This window comes from Cherax quadricarinatus, chromosome 23 (assembly GCF_038502225.1).
Source record: "Cherax quadricarinatus isolate ZL_2023a chromosome 23, ASM3850222v1, whole genome shotgun sequence".
NCBI classification, from domain to species: domain Eukaryota; kingdom Metazoa; phylum Arthropoda; class Malacostraca; order Decapoda; family Parastacidae; genus Cherax; species Cherax quadricarinatus.
In genome coordinates this window covers 6,245,737-6,266,271 of record NC_091314.1, presented here as the reverse complement: position 1 = coordinate 6,266,271, position 20,535 = coordinate 6,245,737, and the positions used below count along the sequence as shown (strand labels likewise).

General features: G+C 44.7%; 1 protein-coding gene across 1 annotated transcript; it reads right to left on the bottom strand.

The window, feature by feature from the left end:
• Positions 1 to 7,339: 7,339 nt before the first annotated feature.
• On the bottom strand, positions 7,340 to 16,289 carry LOC128685773 (myelin-associated oligodendrocyte basic protein). Its single transcript, XM_053772409.2, has 3 exons — positions 16,174 to 16,289; positions 12,675 to 12,769; positions 7,340 to 8,051 (listed from the first exon to the last, which is right to left on the bottom strand). Exons 1-3 carry the CDS (start codon positions 16,196 to 16,198, stop codon positions 7,629 to 7,631), a joined length of 543 nt encoding a protein of 180 aa, XP_053628384.1. The 5' UTR covers positions 16,199 to 16,289; the 3' UTR covers positions 7,340 to 7,628.
• Between the last annotated feature and the right edge of the window lie 4,246 nt (positions 16,290 to 20,535).

The following is a 20,535-nucleotide window of genomic DNA, read 5'->3' as shown; positions in this document are numbered from 1 at the left end:
AAACACCCCCAGTATAGAAATTCTACCTAAGGCACCCAAAAACACCCCCAAATATAGAAATTCTACTAGTTAGCCACCCAAAAACACTCCAGTATAGAAATTCTACCAGACAGCCATCCCAGAACACTCCCAAAATAGAAATTCTACCAGACAGCCACCCCTCCAGGGAGGTTCCTTGATGCTGGTAAGGGGCTCTTGATCTCGCCTTTGCATTGGCCATACTCTTCTTACTCATGGATATGAAACACTAGGGAAACACTAATTAATAATCTTGAGGTTAATGATGAGCTTGGGGAGAGTGATCACAAATCACTCAGTTTTAATATATCATGGAATTCCCCTAATAATGGCAATCAAGTCTCCGTCCCTGACTTTCGCTTGGCTGATTTCATAGGACTGAAAAATTACTTAGGTGGGCTGAACTGGAATGACCTGACTAAGGGTCAGGTAGGTGGTGATGGTTGCCGATATGATGCTTTCCAGGGCATAGTTCTAGCTGCTCAGTCAAATTATGTTCCAAATAGGGAAATCAGATCAAACAAAAATGATCCTAAATGGATGAACAATAGATTAAAATATCTGATTGGTCAAAAGAGAGGCATATATAGGCAAATCAAAAGAGGAGAGGGGCAATTAAGAAATCGATATATTCAGTTAAAGAGAAATAAAAAAGGGAATTAGAAAAGCAAAAAGAGATTATGAGGTTAAAGTTGCAAAAGAATCGAAGACTAACCCAAAAGGATTCTTTCAGGTATACAGAAGTAAGATCAGGGACAAGATAGGCCCACTCGAAAGTTCCTCGGGTCAGCTCACTGACAGTGATAAGGAAATGTGTAGAATTTTTAACACATACTTCCTCTCAGTTTTTACACAGGAGGATACCAGCGATATTCCAGTAATGATAAATTATGTAGAACAGGACGATAATAAACTGTGCACTATTAGGGTCACAAGTGACATGGTCCTTAGGCAAATAGATAAATTAAAACCTAACAAATCCCCAGGCCCTGATGAACTGTATGCAAGGGTTCTAAAGGAATGTAAAGGGGAGCTTAGCACACCTTTGGCTAATCTTTTCAACATATCACTACAAACTGGCATGGTGCCAGAGAAGTGGAAAATGGCAAATGTGATACCTATTTTCAAAACAGGTGACAGGTCCTTAGCTTCGAACTATAGACCCCTCAAGGAAGGTTCCTTGATGTTGGTGAGGGGCTCTTGATTTAGGGAATTGGATCTGTGCTCCAGTTCCCCGAATTAAGCCTGAATGCCTTCCACATATCCCCCCCCCCAGGCGCTGTATAATCCTCCGGGTTTAGCGCTTCCCCCTTGATTATAATAATAATAATAATAATTCGAACTATAGACCAATAAGCCTAACCTCCATAGTGGGAAAATGTATGGAATCAATAATTGCCGAGGCAGTTCGTAGCCATCTTGAAAAGCATAAATTAATCAACGAATCTCAGCATGGTTTTACAAAGGGGCGTTCCTGCCTTACGAATTTATTAACTTTTTTCACTAAGGTATTTGAGGAGGTAGATCATGGTAATGAATATGATATTGTGTATATGGACTTCAGTAAGGCTTTTGACAGGGTCCCACATCAGAGACTATTGAGGAAAATTAAAGCACATGGAATAGGAGGAGAAATTTTTTCCTGGATAGAGGCATGGTTGACAAATAGGCAGCAGAGAGTTTGCATAAATGGGGAGAAATCAGAGTGGGGAAGCGTCACGAGCGGTGTTCCACAGGGGTCAGTGTTGGGCCCCCTGCTGTTCACAATCTACATAAACGACATAGATGAGGGCATAAAGAGCGACATCGGCAAGTTTGCCGATGACACCAAAATAGGCCGTCGAATTCATTCTGACGAGGACATTCGAGCACTCCAGGAAGATTTGAATAGACTGATGCAGTGGTCGGAGAAGTGGCAGATCCAGTTTAATATAGACAAATGCAAAGTTCTAAATGTTGGACAGGACAATAACCATGCCACATATAAACTAAATAATGTAGATCTTAATATTACGGATTGCGAAAAAGATTTAGGAGTTCTGGTTAGCAGTAATCTGAAACCAAGACAACAGTGCATAAGTGTTCGCAATAAAGCTAATAGAATCCTTGGCTTCATATCAAGAAGCATAAATAATAGGAGTCCTCAGGTTGTTCTTCAACTCTATACATCCTTGGTTAGGCCTCATTTAGATTATGCTGCACAGTTTTGGTCACCGTATTACAGAATGGATATAAATTCTCTGGAAAATGTACAAAGGAGGATGACAAAGATGATCCCATGTATCAGAAACCTTCCCTATGAGGATAGACTAAGGGCCCTGAAACTGCACTCTCTAGAAAGACGTAGAATTAGGGGGGATATGATTGAGGTGTATAAATGGAAGACAGGAATAAATAAAGGGGATGTAAATAGTGTGCTGAAAATATCTAGCCTAGACAGGACTCGCAGCAATGGTTTTAAGTTGGAAAAATTCAGATTCAGGAAGGATATAGGAAAGTACTGGTTTGGTAATAGAGTTGTGGATGAGTGGAACAAACTCCCAAGTACCGTTATAGAGGCCAGAACGTTGTGTAGCTTTAAAAATAGGTTGGATAAATACATGAGTAGATGTGGGTGGGTGTGAGTTAGACCTGATAGCTTGTGCTAACAGGTCGGTTGCCGTGTTCCTCCCTTAAGTCAATGTGACCAGACCTGACTAGGTTGGGTGCATTGGCTTAAGCCGGTAGGAGACTTGGACCTGCCTCGCATGGGCCAGTAGGCCTTCTGCAGTGTTCCTTCGTTCTTATGTTCTTATATCTCATGGAGAGGCGCCCTGCTCCTCTCTGTGAGAATTGTCAGGTTCCAGTATCGGTCAGCCACGTTGTTAGACTGCCCACTTTATCAACGAGCACGCAGAATTTACCTCCAATGTCGTCTTCGCTCCACTGTTCTCTCTACCTTCCCTTCTCGCTGATGGACCCACCTTTCATCTGGACTCTCATTGACTTTTTGACAACAACTGACTTACTCCACAAACTCTGATGATGATACCTTCAGCCCTTTCTACCTTAATCTCTTGCTACCCTCTACCCCCGCACTATCCCCTGCCCCTCTGTTTTCTGTAACCTATTCATCATCCCTCCCCCCTTCTGCCGCCCGATACCCTCGCTTCCTTCTCTACCCTGGCTTAGCACTTCTTTTTGATTATAATAATAATCTTGATCTAGGGAATTTGATGTGCTCCAGTTCCCTGAATTGAGCCCGAGTACCCTCCACCCCCCCCCCTGCACATGTGCTGTATAATTCTACGGGTTTAGGGCTCCCCATGTTTATAATAAATAATGCCAGATAGATACCCCGAAAACACCCCCAGTATAGAAATTCTGACATTGTCCCTGCATACAGAGTATGGGGAAATGGGCAGCAGCTAGTATTGATTAAAAGAAGGGCTGTGCCGTTTTACCTTTGTGGGTTTAGCACTTAGTTTTTATTGTAATAATTAAAAGGAAAGGAACATCAGGTCGAACTGTTTGTATAAAGAGCCCTTCACCATTATGAAGGAACATTCATTATACCTTGAGTGGGTGGCCGGTTTCTAAAGCTCTTGCTTCACACACGGAGGGCCCGGGTTCGATTCCCGGCGGGTGGAAACATTTCGGCGCATTTCCTTACACCCGTTGTCCTCTTCACCTAGCAGCAAATAGATACCTGGATATTAGTCGACTGTGTCGCATCCTGCGGGACAAGATTGAGGACCCCAATGGAAGTAAGTTAGACAGTCCTCGATGACGAACTGACTTTCTTGGGTTATCCTGGATGGCTAACCCTCCGGGGTTAAAAATCCGAAGAAAATCCAATCCAATCCTACCTGGAGAGAGTGCCAGGGGTCAACGCCCCCTCAGCCTGGTCTGTGACCAGGCCTCATGGTGGACCAGGGCCTTATCAACCAGGCTGTTACTGCTAGCCGCATGCAGTCCAACAGACGCAGTTCAACATACGACTCACAGCCCAGCTGGTCAGGTACTGGCTTTAGTTGCCTGTCCAGTGCCTGCTTGAAGACAGCCAGGGGTCTATTGGTAATCCCCCTTATATATGTTGGGAGGCAGTTAAACAATCTTGGGCCCCTCACACTTATTGTGTTGCCTCTTATCGTTCTAGTGGCACCCCTGCTTTTCACTGGGGGCACGTTGCATCGTCTGCTGAGTCTTTTGCTTTTGTAGGGAGTGATTTTCGTGTGGAAGTTTCATACGAATCTCTCTAGGATTTGCCAAGTGTATATGATCATGTGTCTCTCCCGTCTGCATTCTAGGGAGTACAGGTTTAGGAACTTCAAGCATTCTCAGTAACTGAGGTGCTCTATCGCAGTTATGTGTGCCGTGAAGGTTCTCTCTACATTTTCTAATCAAACAATGATTAGGCTTCTTGCAATCTTCCCTTCATTAATGAAAATGACGAATGTTCTGGTTGTCCATTAACGTCAAAACCAGATGCATACATTGGAAAATAACGTGACAGTCATCCCTCACCCTCCCTACTACTCAGGAAAAGTCCCCTGTGATTTCTTTCTCTTCTCAAAAATCAAAATGGCACTCAACAAGGAGGTTTAAGCAGAATTACTGGCCACGTTAGACACCGTTAGTCTGCCCGAAATGCCCCAGCATGATAGTGGCTTTCTTTGTACTTAAAAAGCCAAAATTGTAATTACACATGCAAAGAAATAAAATCTTTATTCTTTATTCCAGAAATATTTCGAGAAATGGCAGAGGCGCAGGGAGAGTTTATGCTTTTTCTTCGATAATAATAATAATAATAATAATAATGTGTATATATATATATATATATATATATATATATATATATATATATATATATATATATATATATATATATATATATATATATATATATATATATATATATATATATATATATATATATATATATATATATATATATATATATAAATATATATAATGGATGTGTGTTTATTTACAGATAATAGGGATGCAGAAGTCTGGTGGAGATGTGATGGCGCCTCAAGACTACAGTTAATATCTTAGTAGACAACAACACATGTAAGATAAGACAGGAAATACAGAGGTAACAGGACGTGGCAGTAACTTGTCTACCCCCCATCTTTATGTACCTCCAGCGTTGTGTGTCCTCGTGGGGCTCTCCTTATCAGGGTTCCCTACAAGGCGGAACCTTCTTACTGATAAAGGGCTCTTGATCAGAGAAATTGGAACTAATTTTTTTTTTTACCTTCTTCGAGTCAAACTTGATTAGCGCCTGTTAATTAAGTTTATTTAAGTACAGGTACACATAAATACAGTTACACAAATTATCATACATACCTGGAGAGGGTATTATTATTATTATTATTATTATTATTATTATTATCATTATTATAATTATGGGGAACGCTAAACCCTTAGGGTTATACAGCATACGTGGAAGGGGGGCAAGATGGAAGGTATTCAGGCTTAATTCAGGGAAATGGAGCACAGATCCAATTCCCTATATCAAGAGCCCCTCACCAGCGTGAGGGGACCTGGAGAGGGTAACATGTGTAACTTACCTAGAATAACCCCCCTAAAATGTTAGACGACGAGATTCATTTACATCTGCTTTACAGTTCCTACAGGTTTAGTGCTTCCCCATAGATAGTTGTTTGGTTAATTGGGTTTGAAGCCTATCGACTACACTAGGGTCATTAAGGCTGCACGTAACCTTTTCACCACCAGACAAAAATACTTTGATCTTTATACACTGAGAGGAACACACTTCTGGTAGTATATATCACAAGATAGGAGCAACATAATTAAGGCGGGTTTGGCGCTTAGTTTTGATTGATTGTTAAGGCGATAAGAAATCTGAATTTATTTTTTAAAACGTATTATGAACAGCTAAGCCAATTGTTATTATTATTTTTCTTCAACAAGTCGGCCGTCTCCCACCGAGACAGGGTGACCCAAGAAGAAAGAAAATCCCCCAAAAGAAAATACTTGCATCATTCAACGCTTTCACCTCACTCATACATAGTCACTGTTTTTGCAGAGGCGCCCAGATATAATAGTATAGAAGCATATAAAAAGATATACCATAACATACCCCTCCAAACTGCCAATATTCCAAAGTGCAGGCATTGTACTTCCCATTTCCAGGACTCAAGTCCGGCTACATAAAAATAACAGGTTTCCCTGAAACCCTTCACTAAATATTACCCTGCTCATACTCCAACAGCTCGTCAGGTCCCAAAAACCATTCGTTTCCATTCACTCCTATCTAACATGTTCACACATGCTTGCTGGAAGTCCAAGCCCCTCGCCCACAAAACCTCCTTTACCTCCTCCCTCTATCCTTTTCGAGGACGACCCCTACCCCGCCTTCCTTCCCCTACAGATTCATACGCTCTCCATCACATTCTACCTTGATCCATTCTCTCTAAATGAACAAACCACCTCAACAAACCCACTTCAGCCCTCTTACTAATACTTTTATTAACTCGCACCTTCTCCTAATTTCCACACTCCGAATTTTCTGCACAATATTTACACCACACATTGCCCTTAGACAGGACATCTCCACTGCCTCCAACCGCCTCCTCGCTGCAACATTTACCACCCAAGCTTCACACCCATATAAGAGTGTTGGTACTACTATACTTTCATACATTCCCTTCTTTGCCTCCATAGATAACGTTTTTTGTATCCACATATACCTCAACGCACCACTCACCTTTTTTTCTTCATTAATTCTATGATTAACCTCATCCTTCATACATCCATCCGCCGACACGTCAACTCCCAAACATGTGAAAACATTCACTTCTTAAATACTCCTCCTCTCCAATGTGATATCCAATTTTTCTTTAACTCATTTGATACCCTCATCACCTTACTCTTATCTATGTTCACTTTCAACTTTCTACCTTTACACACACTCCCAAACTCGTCCACTAACCTTCGCAACTTATTATCGTTATATATTATTTTTAATTATTATTAATTATCATTAATTATTATTATTATTATTAATTATTATTATTATTGTAATTATTATTTCTTGGGAAGCGCTAAACCCTTAGGTGGAAATTAAAGAAGACGTTAGTGACATATTTTTAATAAACTTTAAACATTTCATTAAAAAAAATCAGTGAAATACCTGAATACAATTTTATATATATATACATATATATATATATATATATATATATATATATATATATATATATATATATATATATATATATATATATATATATATATATATATATATATATATATATATATATATATATATATATATATATATATATATATATATATATATATATATATATATATATATATATAGTTTTCCCTCCTTATTTCGAGGTTTCAGTTATATAAGATGAATAAGGAAGCAAAGTGTAGACATTGTATATAAGATAGATAAAGTTATATATAATCTTAATTTTTTTAGAGGGGGTGGACTGGTAAGCCAGTGGAAGGCCTCGGTCAGACGACCAAAAGCTCCAGTGGGGGGTCATCACATGACTAAGACCCGCGTCAGGAAACACTTGTCCTGGTTCCCAGATTAATCTTACCTAACCTAACCTGTATAAGGTACATGAGATAATACTGTCACTCTAATGCTCCAGGAAGCTACTAAGTTTATTAGGAGAGTTACAACAAACATTCACATTCATTGATCGTTGTGGCTCCTGGGAGAGCTTCTTCCGTATCCTGCTGGATGAAGGCTTTGGAGGCTTCAAGGACAGCTGCTTCAGGACCCTATTACTACGTGGAGGTACAGGAGGTACGCTTGAGAGCTTCTTCACGATTCTGTTGCTACGTGGAGGCATTGGGGGCTTCAAAGAGAGCCTCTTCAAGGGTCTTTGGCTGCGTGGAGGCGTTGGGGGCCTGCTGGAGAGCTTCTTCACGATCCTGTGATTGCGTGGAGGCGTCGGGGGCCTGGGTGGGACAGACGGGGCCACAATGGAAGGTGGCTGCATTCTGATGTCCCTTTGTGGCTGCGACGAGCCACCCGATTGACGAAGCACCAGCAGGCACTGACCGTAGGGAAGTTAGCTGAATGATAACCTTATGCACTTCAAAATTATCTATCAATATATATACATATACATATACATACATACATATATATATATATATATATATATATATATATATATATATATATATATATATATATATATATATATATATATATATATATATATATATATATATCTATATCTATGTATCTATCATTAGATCTTTCGCACTCTTGTGCGTCGTCAGGAGCTGTGAAGTGTTGCAAGACTAGTAACAGATAGGATAATATTGCTTATATATATATATATATATATATATATATATATATATATATATATATATATATATATATAAAATAAAATATATATATATATATATATATATATATATATATATATATATATATATATATATATATATATATATATATATATATATATATATATATACAAAACAAGCCATTGGGGATTGGAAACACTAACTCTAGACCTTTCCCACTTGTGCTTCATCAGGAGCTGTGCAATGTTTCAAGATTCGAAACAGGTAGACCGAGGGGAAAGATTAAGAGGTACGAATGTGTCTGGCAAAGGGCCTTGTATTTGCCTATGTGTTGTCGTAGGGGTCGAACCTCAGCTCCTGTTCCCACCTCTTCGATGGTCACTACTAGGTCCACTTTCGGCTCCGAGAGCCCTATCATACCTCTTCTCAATGCTATGAATGGATCCTGCCTCTACCACTTAACTTGTTCAGCTATCAGAACTTTGGGGCCCAGTCCTTGGACCCCTTATGTTTTATTTATTAACACATCGGCCGATTCCCACCAAGGCAGGGTGGCCCGAAAAAGAAAAACTTTCATCATCGTTCACTCCATCACTGTCTTGCCAGAAGAGTGTTTTACACTACAGTTATAAAACTGCAACATTAACACCCCTCCTTCAGAGTGCCGACACTGTACTTCCCATCTCCAGGACTCAAGTCCGGCCTGCCGGTTTCCCTGAATCCCTTCATTAATGTTACTTTGCTCACACTCCTACAGCACGTCAAGTATTAAAAACCATTTGTCTCAATTCACTCCTATCAAATACGCTCATGCACGCGTATGTACCTCTCTTAATCTTTTGACTAGCACCCACAGGATGGGTATGGGGTGCATAATAAGGATATTAAACTATTAAACTAACCACTTAACTCTCCAGGTTGTTCCACTTCCTGACTGCTCTAAGGCTGAAGAAATACCTTCTGTCGTCTCTGTGGCTCATCTGAATCTTCAACTTCCTGTTACGCTCTAGTGTTCCTTGTTTCCCATCTCTCAAACAGTCTTTCATCACCCTATCAATTCCTCTCAGTATTTTGTACGTTATAATATTACTCCTCGTTCTTCTGCTCTCCAGTGTCATCAGGCTGACTTCCCTTAACCTCTCCTCACACCCCTTTGCTCCAGGATTAGTCTCGCTGCAGATTTCTGCGCTTTCTCCAGTTTCTTGACATGTTTGACGAGGTGGGTTCCATACTGGTGCTGAATACTCCAATATGGGCCCGACTTATACGATATATAGTGTCTTGAATAAGTATTAAGCCAGTCTTAGATTTACCAAACATGCGTTTGTTGCAGCAGCTATTTGAATGATGTGAGCCTCAGGCGATATTCATCCCAATGTCTTCCTTGAGTGAGGTTTGCAATCTTAGCCCCTCCCCAGAGTCTATAGTCCATCTGAGGTCTTCTTTGCCCTTCCCCAAACTTCATAACTTTGCTCTTGGTGGGGGGTTAAACTCTAGTAGACATTTGCCAGACCAGATCTGCAGCCTGTCAGGTCTATTTGTAGCCTTACCCGGTCCACGTCTGGTTGTATTCTCTTCATTACTTTCACATCAGAGATTCCTCTGACTCTGTCCCTTCCATCATGTCATTCACATATACAAAAAATAGCACCGGTCTTAGTACTGATCTTTGTGGAACCCAACTCATCATAAGCATCCCTTCCGACACCTCTTCCTGGACATTCACTCACTGTTTCCTTCCTGTCAGGTATATCTTGGTCCACTGTAGTGCTTTCCCTTTTATTCCTGCCTGCTGCTTTAGCTTTTGTTCCCGTCTTGTGCGGTACTGGAGTAGACCTAGAGGGAATTTCGGGGGTCAACGCCCCAACGGCTCAGTCCGTGACCAGGCCTCGTGGTGGATCAGGGCCTGATCAACCAAGCTGTTACTGATGGTCGCACTTAAACCGACGTACGAACCACAGCCCTACTGGTCAGATACTGACTTTAGGTGCCTGTCCAGCTCCTTCTTGTATACAGCCAGGGGTCTATTGGTAATCCCCCTTATGTATGCTGGGAAGCATTTGAACAGTCTTGGGCCCCTGTTGTATCTTCTGCCGAGTCTTATGTTTTCGTAGTGAGTGATTTTCGTGTGTAGGTTTGGGACTAATTCCTCTAAGATTTTGCAAGTTTATATTATCATGTATCTTTCTCGCCTGCGTTCCAGGGAATACAAAGCAAGGAACTTCAACCGTTCCCAGTAATTTATGTGCATTATTATACTTATACATGCCGTGAAAGTACTTTGTATATTTTCAAGGTCTGCAATTTCGCCTGACTTGAAAGGGGCCGCTAGTGTACAGCAATATTCTCACCTAGAGAGAATAAGCGATTTGAAGAGAATCATCTGGGCTTGGCATCTCTAGTTTTGAAGGTTCTCATTATCCGTCCTATCATTTTCGTAGCAGATGTAGTAGATACACTGTGATCTTTGAAAGTGAGATTCTCTGACATTATCACTCCCAGGTCCTTCACATTTGATTTTCACTCTATTTTTTGGTTGGAATTTGCTTTATACTCCGATACAGTTTTAATTTCCTAGTTTTTCAGAGCAGAGTAATTGAAATTTGTCTTCATTGAACTTCACATTGTTTTCTGCGGCCCATTTAAAGATTTGGTTGATGTCCGTGTGGAGAATTGTAGTCTTCAGTGGATGATACTGTTATGCAAATTCGGGTGTCATCCCCAAAGGAGGACACGTTGCTGTGGCTTACATCTCTTATGTCAGATATGTGGATAAGGTACAGGATGGGAGCGAGTACTGTATCTTGTGGAACGGAGCTTTTCGCTGTAGCCGCCTTTGCCTTTGCTCTGTTTATACGAAGCTTTAGATCCATCTACCCACTTTTCCTGTTATTCCTTTTATCAGGTATTTTATGTGCTATTACACCATGATCGCACTTGTCGAAGGCTTTGGCAAAGTCTGTGTATACTACATCTGAATTTTGTCCTCCTGAGCATCCAAGACCATGTCGTAGTGGTTTAGTAGTTGGGAAAGACAGGAGCGATCTGCTCTAAACCCATGCTGAATTGGGTTGTGCAACTGATGGGTGTCGAAGTGGGTGACGATCTTGCTTCTTAGAACCCTTCCAAAGATTTTTATGATGTGGGTCGGTAGTGCTACCGGTCTGTAATTCTTTGCAATTGTTTTACTGCCACCTTTGTGGAGTGGGGTTATGTCTGTTGCTTTTAGTAACTGTGGGATGACCTGTGTCCATGCTCCCTTTCCATAGAATACTCAAGGCACGTGAAAGGGGTTTCTTGCAGTTCTTGATGAACACGGAGTTCCACGAGTCTGGGCCTGGGACAGAGTGCATGGTCATGTTATTTATTGCCTTTTTCAGAGACTTGTGGTGTTAGGATAATATCAGAAATTTTTGAATTAACCTAATTTTGAGTCTCCGTGAAAAAAAAAATTTAGATTGTCGACCCTTAGTCTGATTAACGGCTCACTAAATGCCGAATCATATTGGGATTTCAGTATCTCACACATTTCTTTGCTGTCATCTAAGTCCATACTGGATGTTGCTTTTGCCCTAGATTTGGCATAAGAAAAGAAGTATTTTTTTTTTATTTTCACTGATTTAAGTTCTTCGTGTGTTTTTTTATCTCCTCTACGATTCCTCAAGCTTAACTTCGATATTTGCTATTTCTCTGACCAGTGCCTTCCTTCGTAATTCAGATATATTAGTCCCTTTCAGTAGCTCTGTGATTCTTCGCCTTCGCCAGTATAGGGAGCATCTCTCTCTTTCTAATTTACATCTTCTCTTCTTTTTTTTATAGGAATGTGCCTCGAGCATACCTCAAGTGCCACAGAATTAATTCTTTGTAGGTAAAGGTTTGGAACTGTGTTGTTTAGGATATCTTCCCAGCTTGTTTCATTTAGGACATGGTTGATTTGATCCCACTGTATGTTTTTGTTACTGAAGTTGAATTTGGTGAAGGCACCCTCATAACTGATATCCTTACACTGGTCAGGAGTCCTGCACATACATGCCTGTATCTATATTATGTTCTGATAATTTTCTCCATGACATGTCACTGACATGCATAGGTATGTCAGTGACACTGGTCTGTAGTTTAATTAACGCTACCTATCTGCCTTCTTTCTGTGTATGTGTGCAAATCCTATACTCACGTATATGTGGTTGCAGAAGTTGATTCACAGCTCCTGGCCCCGCCTCTTCTCTGGCGTGTGTGTGAGTGTATGTGTGTGTGTGTGTGTGCGCGCGCGCAAAGGCGTCAAAAAATTCCTAACCATCTCTGCATAAATGCTAAAGATCACAGCCTTCTCCTTATCAGCTTAGATTAATAGTATTTACCTCCTTGGCTTTTGACCAGCGTTGATAAAACCTAAGAGCGAGACAGGAAGCCAGGACGAAGGCAAGGAACACCACCACCAGCACCGTCACCAGTGCTGCAAATGAAGTTTAGTTTACACAATTAAGAACCGCGTATTTTGCCACAGCTCATTTAACACTCTAACTGTATGGTATACTAGCACTTGCCATGATGTGATCTCAACGACCCACTTACACCCGGAAGAGTATTTACTAACCACGGAATAAATGGGATTTGAACCTATGGGAAGTGAATCCTAAAACTCACTCACTAGCCATGGGTTCAAACCCCACCCGTTTCTAATCGTGTTACTACGATTTCGTTAGTATTTAGTGCTTGGTTAACAAGAGTAGCTAGCAAGCGTAAAGAAGCCTGCGCATACTGTCCGGGAATCTAACCTCGGACTTCTCAGTTGTTAACCCAATGAGTTAGTCATGCCAACCTTCAACACCGATAATAATTAAAGTATCAATTCAAGGGGGGCTGAAGTCCTTATTTGAAGCCGATGTCGGCATTCATGATGTAATCCGATACCAATACGGTGCGCAACATTCAGATGTTGTCTTGCAACCAACTTAACAACATAACCCAAATGGGCCATTCATGCTCTGAGATCATGCGTCTTGTTGTTGAATTAGACACATGTGCAACTCTTGGGTATCTTTATTGAGGAAACGTTTCGCCACACAGTGGTTTCATCAGTTCATACAAAGGAGAAACTTGAAGAACAGGAGGAGAATGAGGTAATCAGTCCCTCAGCCTTGAGTCGATGTGGTCAGTCCATCAATCTTGAATAGAATACGGCATATGAGCGGAGAAGCAGCTTATAAACCGTATGGCAGGAGAGGTGCAGCAGTCAGAGGTGGTGTCATATTTGATGGACTGACCACATCGACTCAAGGCTGAGGGACTGATTACCTCATTCTCCTCCTGTTCTTCAAGTTTCTCCTACGTATGGACTGATGAAGCCACTGTGTGGCGAAACGTTTCCTCAATAAAGATACCCAAGAGTTGCACATGTGTCTAATTCAACAATATGTCGGTTCTCTGAACCATTCATCTACCATCATGCGTCTTCTTGAACCCAATAAAGCAAACCCTTGAAATAAAGCAAACCCTTGAAATAAAGTAGGCCCTTGAAATATAGTAAGCCCTTGAAATAAAGTAAGCCCTTGAAATAAAGCAAGCCCTTGAAATAAAGTAAGCCCTAGAAATAAAGTAAGCCCTTGAAATAAAGCAAGCCCTTGAAATAAAGCAAACCCTTGAAATAAAGCAAGCCCTTGAAATAAAGCAAACCCTTGAAATAAAGCAAGCCCTTGAAATAAAGCAAACCCTTGAAATAAAGCAAGCCCTTGAAATAAAGCAAACCCTTGAAATAAAGCAAGCCCTTGAAATAAAGCAAACCCTTGAAAAAAACCAAGCCCTTGAAATAAAGCAAACCCTTGAAATAAAGCAAGCCCTTGAAATAAAGCAAACCCTTGAAATAAAGCAAGCCCTTGAAATAAAGCAAACCCTTGAAATAAAGCAAGCCCTTGAAATAAAGCAAACCCTTGAAATAAAGTAAGCCCTTGAAATAAAGCAAACCCTTGAAGTAAAGTAAGCCCTTGAAATAAAGCAAGCCCTTGAAATAAAGTAAGCCCTTGAAATAAAGCAAGCCCTTGAAATAAAGCAAACCCTTGAAATAAAGCAAGCCCTTGAAATAAAGCAAACCTTGAAATAAAGCAAGCCCTTGAAATAAAGCAAACCCTTGAAATAAAGCAAACCCTTGAAATAAAGCAAACCCTTGAAATAAAGCAAACCCTTGAAATAAAGCAAACCCTTGAAATAAAGCAAGCCCTTGAAATAAAGCAAGCCCTTGAAATAAAGCAAGCCCTTGAAATAAAGCAAGCCCTTGAAATAAAGCAAACCCTTGAAATAAAGCAAGCCCTTGAAATAAAGCAAACCCTTGAAATAAAGCAAGCCCTTGAAACAAAGCAAACCCTTGAAATAAAGCAAACCCTTGAAATAAAGCAAACCCTTGAAATAAAGCAAACCCTTGAAATAAGGCAAACCCTTGAAATAAAGCAAACCCTTGAAATAAAGCAAACCCTTGAAATAAAGCAATTCCTTGAAATAAAGCAAACCCTTGAAATAAAGCAAACCCTTGAAATAAAGCAAACCCTTGAAATAAAGCAAGCCCTTGAAATAAAGCAAACCCTTGAAATAAAGCAAACCCTTGAAATAAAGCAAACCCTTGAAATAAAGCAAACCCTTGAAATAAAGCAAACCCTTGAAATAAAGCAAACCCTTGAAATAAAGCAAACCCTTGAAATAAAGCAAACCCTTGAAATAAAGCAAACCCTTGAAATAAAGCAAACCCTTGAAATAAAGCAAACCCTTGAAATAAAGCAAACCCTTGAAATAAAGCAAACCCTAGAAATAAAGCAAACCCTTGAAATAAAGCAAACCATTGAAATAAAGCAAACCATTGAAATAAAGCAAGCTCTTGAAATAAAGCAAGCCCTTGAAATAAAGCAAGCCCTTGAAATAAAGCAAACCCTTGAAATAAAGCAAGCCCTTGAAATAAAGCAAACCCTTGAAATAAAGCAAGCCCTTGAAATAAAGCAAACCCTTGAAATAAAGCAAACCCTTGAAATAAAGCAAACCCTTGAAATAAAGCAAACCCTTGAAATAAAGCAAACCCTTGAAATAAAGCAAGCCCTTGAAATAAAGCAAACCCTTGAAATAAAGCAAACCCTTGAAATAAAGCAAGCCCTTGAAATAAAGCAAACCCTTGAAATAAAGCAAACCCTTGAAATAAAGCAAACCCTTGAAATAAAGCAAGCCCTTGAAATAAAGCAAACCCTTGAAATAAAGCAAGCCCTTGAAATAAAGCAAACCCTTGAAATAAAGCAAACCCTTGAAATAAAACAAACCCTTGAAATAAAGCAAACCCTTGAAATTAATGTAAATTTTGCAGTAAGAACATTATTTTTAATCTAAAAACCAAGAGACTGGAGGGACTTCAGAGCTGCCCATCAAGGGGCTCTTGATTCATGGAACTGGAGCTGCGATCTATTTCCTCTGATCAAACCCCGTTACTTCAAATTCCCCAGGAGCCGTATGACCCTTAAGGGTTTGGCCCTTCAAAATGATTACCATTAATACATTAATGGTGGTGAGCGCTAAACCTTTAGGGAGCGGCTGGGGGATGGAAGACATTCAGGTCTGAACCAGGGATATATATATATATATATATATATATATATATATATATATATATATATATATATATATATATATATATATATATATATATATATATATACTAGTATATAAACACGTCTTACCTAAACGAAGACTGTACTGTTATGTCCCTATATTGTTACGCTGTTTTTCTAGTAATATATTGGATTAAACAGAACAGGCGCTAAAACCGCATGGGTTATTGGACTCTGAGAAATGTATTTGGTAGGAAGAGCGAGTTACAAGAATTCTTACATTGAGTGGAGGCGCTGGGATGCATGAAGCTGAGACTCAGAGACACACCCACTCACAACGGTGTCTTAGCTCCTCCTGAAGTTAGTGGGTGGCTCTTGTGTGCTTTTGTACCCTCCATCACTGCCCCTCCCTCTGTCACCCTCCATCACTGCCCCTCCCTCTGTCACCCTCCATCACTGCCCCTCCCTCTGTCACCCTCCATCACTGCCCCTCCCTCTGTCACCCTCCATCACTGCCCCTCCCTCTGTCACCCTCCATCACTGCCCCTCCCTCTGTCACCCTCCATCACTGCCCCTCCCTCTGTCACCCTCCATCACTGCCCCTCCCTCTGTCACCCTCCATCACTGCCCCTCCCTCTGTCACCCTCCATCACTGCCCCTCCCTCTGTCACCCTCCATCACTGCCCCTCCCTCTGTCACCCTCCATCACTGCCCCTCCCTATGTCACCCTCCATCACTGCCCCTCCCTCTGTCATCCTCCATCACTGCCCCTCCCTCTGTCACCCTCCATCACTGCCCCTCCCTCTGTCACCCTCCATCACTGCCCCTCCCTATGTCACCCTCCATCACTGCCCCTCCCTCTGTCACCCTCCATCACTGCTCCTCCCTCTGTCACCCTCCATCACTGCCCCTCCCTCTGTCACCCTCCATCACTGCACCTCCCTCTGTCACCCTCCAGCACTGCCCCTCCCTCTGTCACCCTCGATCACTGCCCCTCCCTGTCACCCTCCATCACCGCCCCTCCCTCTGTCACCCTCCATCACTGCCCCTCCCTCTGTCACCCTCCATCACTGCCCCTCCCTCTGTCACCCTCCATCACTGCCCCTCCCTCTGTCACCCTCCATCACTGCCCCTCCCTCTGTCACCCTCCATCACTGCCCCTCCCTCTGTCACCCTCCATCACTGCCCCTCCCTCTGTCACCCTCCATCACTGCCCCTCCCTCTGTCACCCTCCATCACTGCCCCTCCCTCTGTCACCCTCCATCACTGCCCCTCCCTATGTCACCCTCCATCACTGCCCCTCCCTCTGTCACCCTCCATCACTGCCCCTCCCTCTGTCACCCTCCATCACTGCCCCTCCCTCTGTCACCCTCCATCACTGCCCCTCCCTATGTCACCCTCCATCACTGCCCCTCCCTCTGTCACCCTCCATCACTGCCCCTCCCTCTGTCACCCTCCATCACTGCCCCTCCCTCTGTCACCCTCCATCACTGCCCCTCCCTATGTCACCCTCCATCACTGCCCCTCCCTCTGTCACCCTCCATCACTGCTCCTCCCTCTGTCACCCTCCATCACTGCCCCTCCCTCTGTCACCCTCCATCACTGCCCCTCCCTCTGTCACCCTCCATCACTGCCCCTCCCTCTGTCACCCTCCATCACTGCCCCTCCCTCTGTCACCCTCCATCACTGCCCCTCCCTCTGTTACCCTCCATCACTGCCCCTCCCTCTGTCACCCTCCATCACTGCCCCTCCCTCTGTCACCCTCCATCACTGCCCCTCCCTCTGTCACCCTCCATCACTGCCCCTCCCTCTGTCACCCTCCATCACTGCCCCTCCCTCTGTCACCCTCCATCACTGCCCCTCCCTCTGTCCATCACTGCCCCTCCCTCTGTCACCCTCCATCACTGCCCCTCCCTCTGTCACCCTCCATCACTGCCCCTCCCTCTGTCACCCACCATCACTGCCCCTCCCTCTGTCACCCTCCATCACTGCCCCTCCCTCTGTCACCCTCCATCACTGCCCCTCCCTCTGTCACCCTCCATCACTGCCCCTCCCTCTGTCACCCTCCATCACTACCCCTCCCTCTGTCACCCACCATCACTGCCCCTCCCTCTGTCACCCTCCATCACTGCCCCTCCCTCTGTCACCCTCCATCACTGCCCCTCCCTCTGTCACCCTCCATCACTGCTTCTCCCTCTGTCACCCTCCATCACTGCCCCTCCCTCTGTCACCCTCCATCACTGCTCGTCCCTCTGTCACCCTCCATCACTGCCCCTCCCTCTGTCACCCTCCATCACTGCCCCTCCCTCTGTCACCCTCCATCACTGCCCCTCCCTCTGTCACCCTCCATCACTGCTCCTCCCTCTGTCACCCTCCATCACTGCCCCTCCCTCTGTCACCCTCCATCACTGCCCCTCCCTCTGTCACCCTCCATCACTGCCCCTCCCTCTGTCACCCTCCATCACTGCTCCTCCCTCTGTCACCCTCCATCACTGCCCCTCCCTCTGTCACCCTCCATCACTGCTCCTCCCTCTGTCACCCTCCATCACTGCCCCTCCCTCTGTCACCCTCCATCACTGCCCCTCCCTCTGTCACCCTCCATCACTGCTCCTCCCTCTGTCACCCTCCATCACTGCCCCTCCCTCTGCCACCCTCCATCACTGCTCCTCCCTCTGTCACCCTCCATCACTGCTCCTCCCTCTGTCACCCTCCATCACTGCTCCTCCCTCTGTCACCCTCCATCACTGCCCCTCCCTCTGTCACCCTCCATCACTGCTCCTCCCTGTGTCACCCTCCATCACTGCCCCTCCCTCTGTCACCCTCCATCACTGCTCCTCCCTCTGTCACCCTCCATCACTGCCCCTCCCTCTGCCACCCTCCATCACTGCTCCTCCCTCTGTCACTCTCCATCACTGCCCCTCCATCTGTCACCCTCCATCACTGCTCCTCCCTCTGTCACCCTCCATCACTACCCCTCCCTCTGTCACCCTCCAACACTGCTCCTCCCTCTGTCACCCTCCATCACTGCCCCTCCCTCTGTCACTCTCCATCACTACCCCTCCCTCTGTCACTCTCCATCACTACCCCTCCCTCTGTCACCCTCCAACACTGCTCCTCCCTCTGTCACCCTCCATCACTGCCCCTCCCTCTGTCACCCTCCATCACTGCCCCTCCCTCTGTCACCCACTATCACTGCCCCTCCCTCTGTCACCCTCCATCGCTGCCCCTCCCTCTGTCACCCACTATCACTGCCCCTCCCTCTGTCACCCTCCATCACTGCCCCTCCCTCTGTCATCCACCATCACTGCCCCTCCCTCTGTCACCCACTATCACTGCTCCTCCCTCTGTCACTCTCCATCGCTGCCCCTCCCTCTGTCACCCACTATCACTGCCCCTCCCTCTGTCACCCTCCATCACTGCCCCTCCCTCTGTCACCCACTATCACTGCTCCTCCCTCTGTCACTCTCCATCGCTGCCCCTCCCTCTGTCACCCACTATCACTGCCCCTCGCTCTGCCACCCTCCATCACTGTCCCTCCCTCTGTGACCCACTATCACTGCCTCTCCCTCTCTCACCCTCCATCACTGCCCCTCCCTCTGTCACCCTCCATCACTGCCCCTCCCTCTGTCACCCTCCATCACTGCCCTTCCCTCTGTCACCCACCATCACTGCCCCTCCCTCTGTCACCCTCCATCACTGCCCCTCCCTCTGTCACCCTCCATCACTGCCCCTCCCTCTGTCACCCTCCATCACTGCCCCTCCCTTTGTTACCCTCCATCACTGACCCTCCCTCTGTCACCCTCCATCACTGCCCCTCTTTCTGTCACCCTCCATCACTGCCCCTCCCAATGTCACCCTTCATCACTGCCCCTCCATCTGTCACCCTCCATTACTACCCCTCCCTCTGTAACCCTCCATCACTGCCCCTCCCTCTGCCACCCTCCATCACTGCTCCTCCCTCTCTCACCCTCCATCACTGTCCCTCCCTCTGTCACCCTCCATCACTGCCCCTCCCTCTGTCACCTTCCATCACTGCCCCTCCTTCTGTCACCCTCCATCACTGCCCCTCCCTCTGCCACCCTCCATCACTGCCCCTCCCTCTGTCACCCTCCATCACTGCCCCTCCCTCTGTCACCCTCCATCACTGCCCCTCCCTCTGTCACCCTCCATCACTGCCCCTCCGTCACCCTCCATCACTGCCCCTCCCTCTGTCACCCTCCATCACTGCCCCTCTGTCACCCTCCATCACTGCCCCTCTTTCTGTCACCCTCCATCACTGCCCCTCCCTCTGTCACCCTCCATCACTGCCCCTCCCTCTGTCACCCTCCATCACTGCCTCTCCCTCTGTCACCCACTATCACTGCTCCTCCCTCTGTCACCCTCCATCACTGCCCCTCCCTCTGTCACCCACCATCACTGCTCCTCACTCTGTCACCCTCCATCACTGCTCCTCCCTCTGTCACCCTCCGTCACTGCCCCTCCCTGTCACCCACCATCACTGCTCCTCCCTCTGTCACCCTCCATCACTACCCCTCCCTCTGTTACCCTCCATCACTGCCCCTCACTCTGTCACCCACCATCACTACCCCTCCCTGTGTCACCCTCCATCACTGACCTTCCCTCTGTCACCCTCCATCACTGC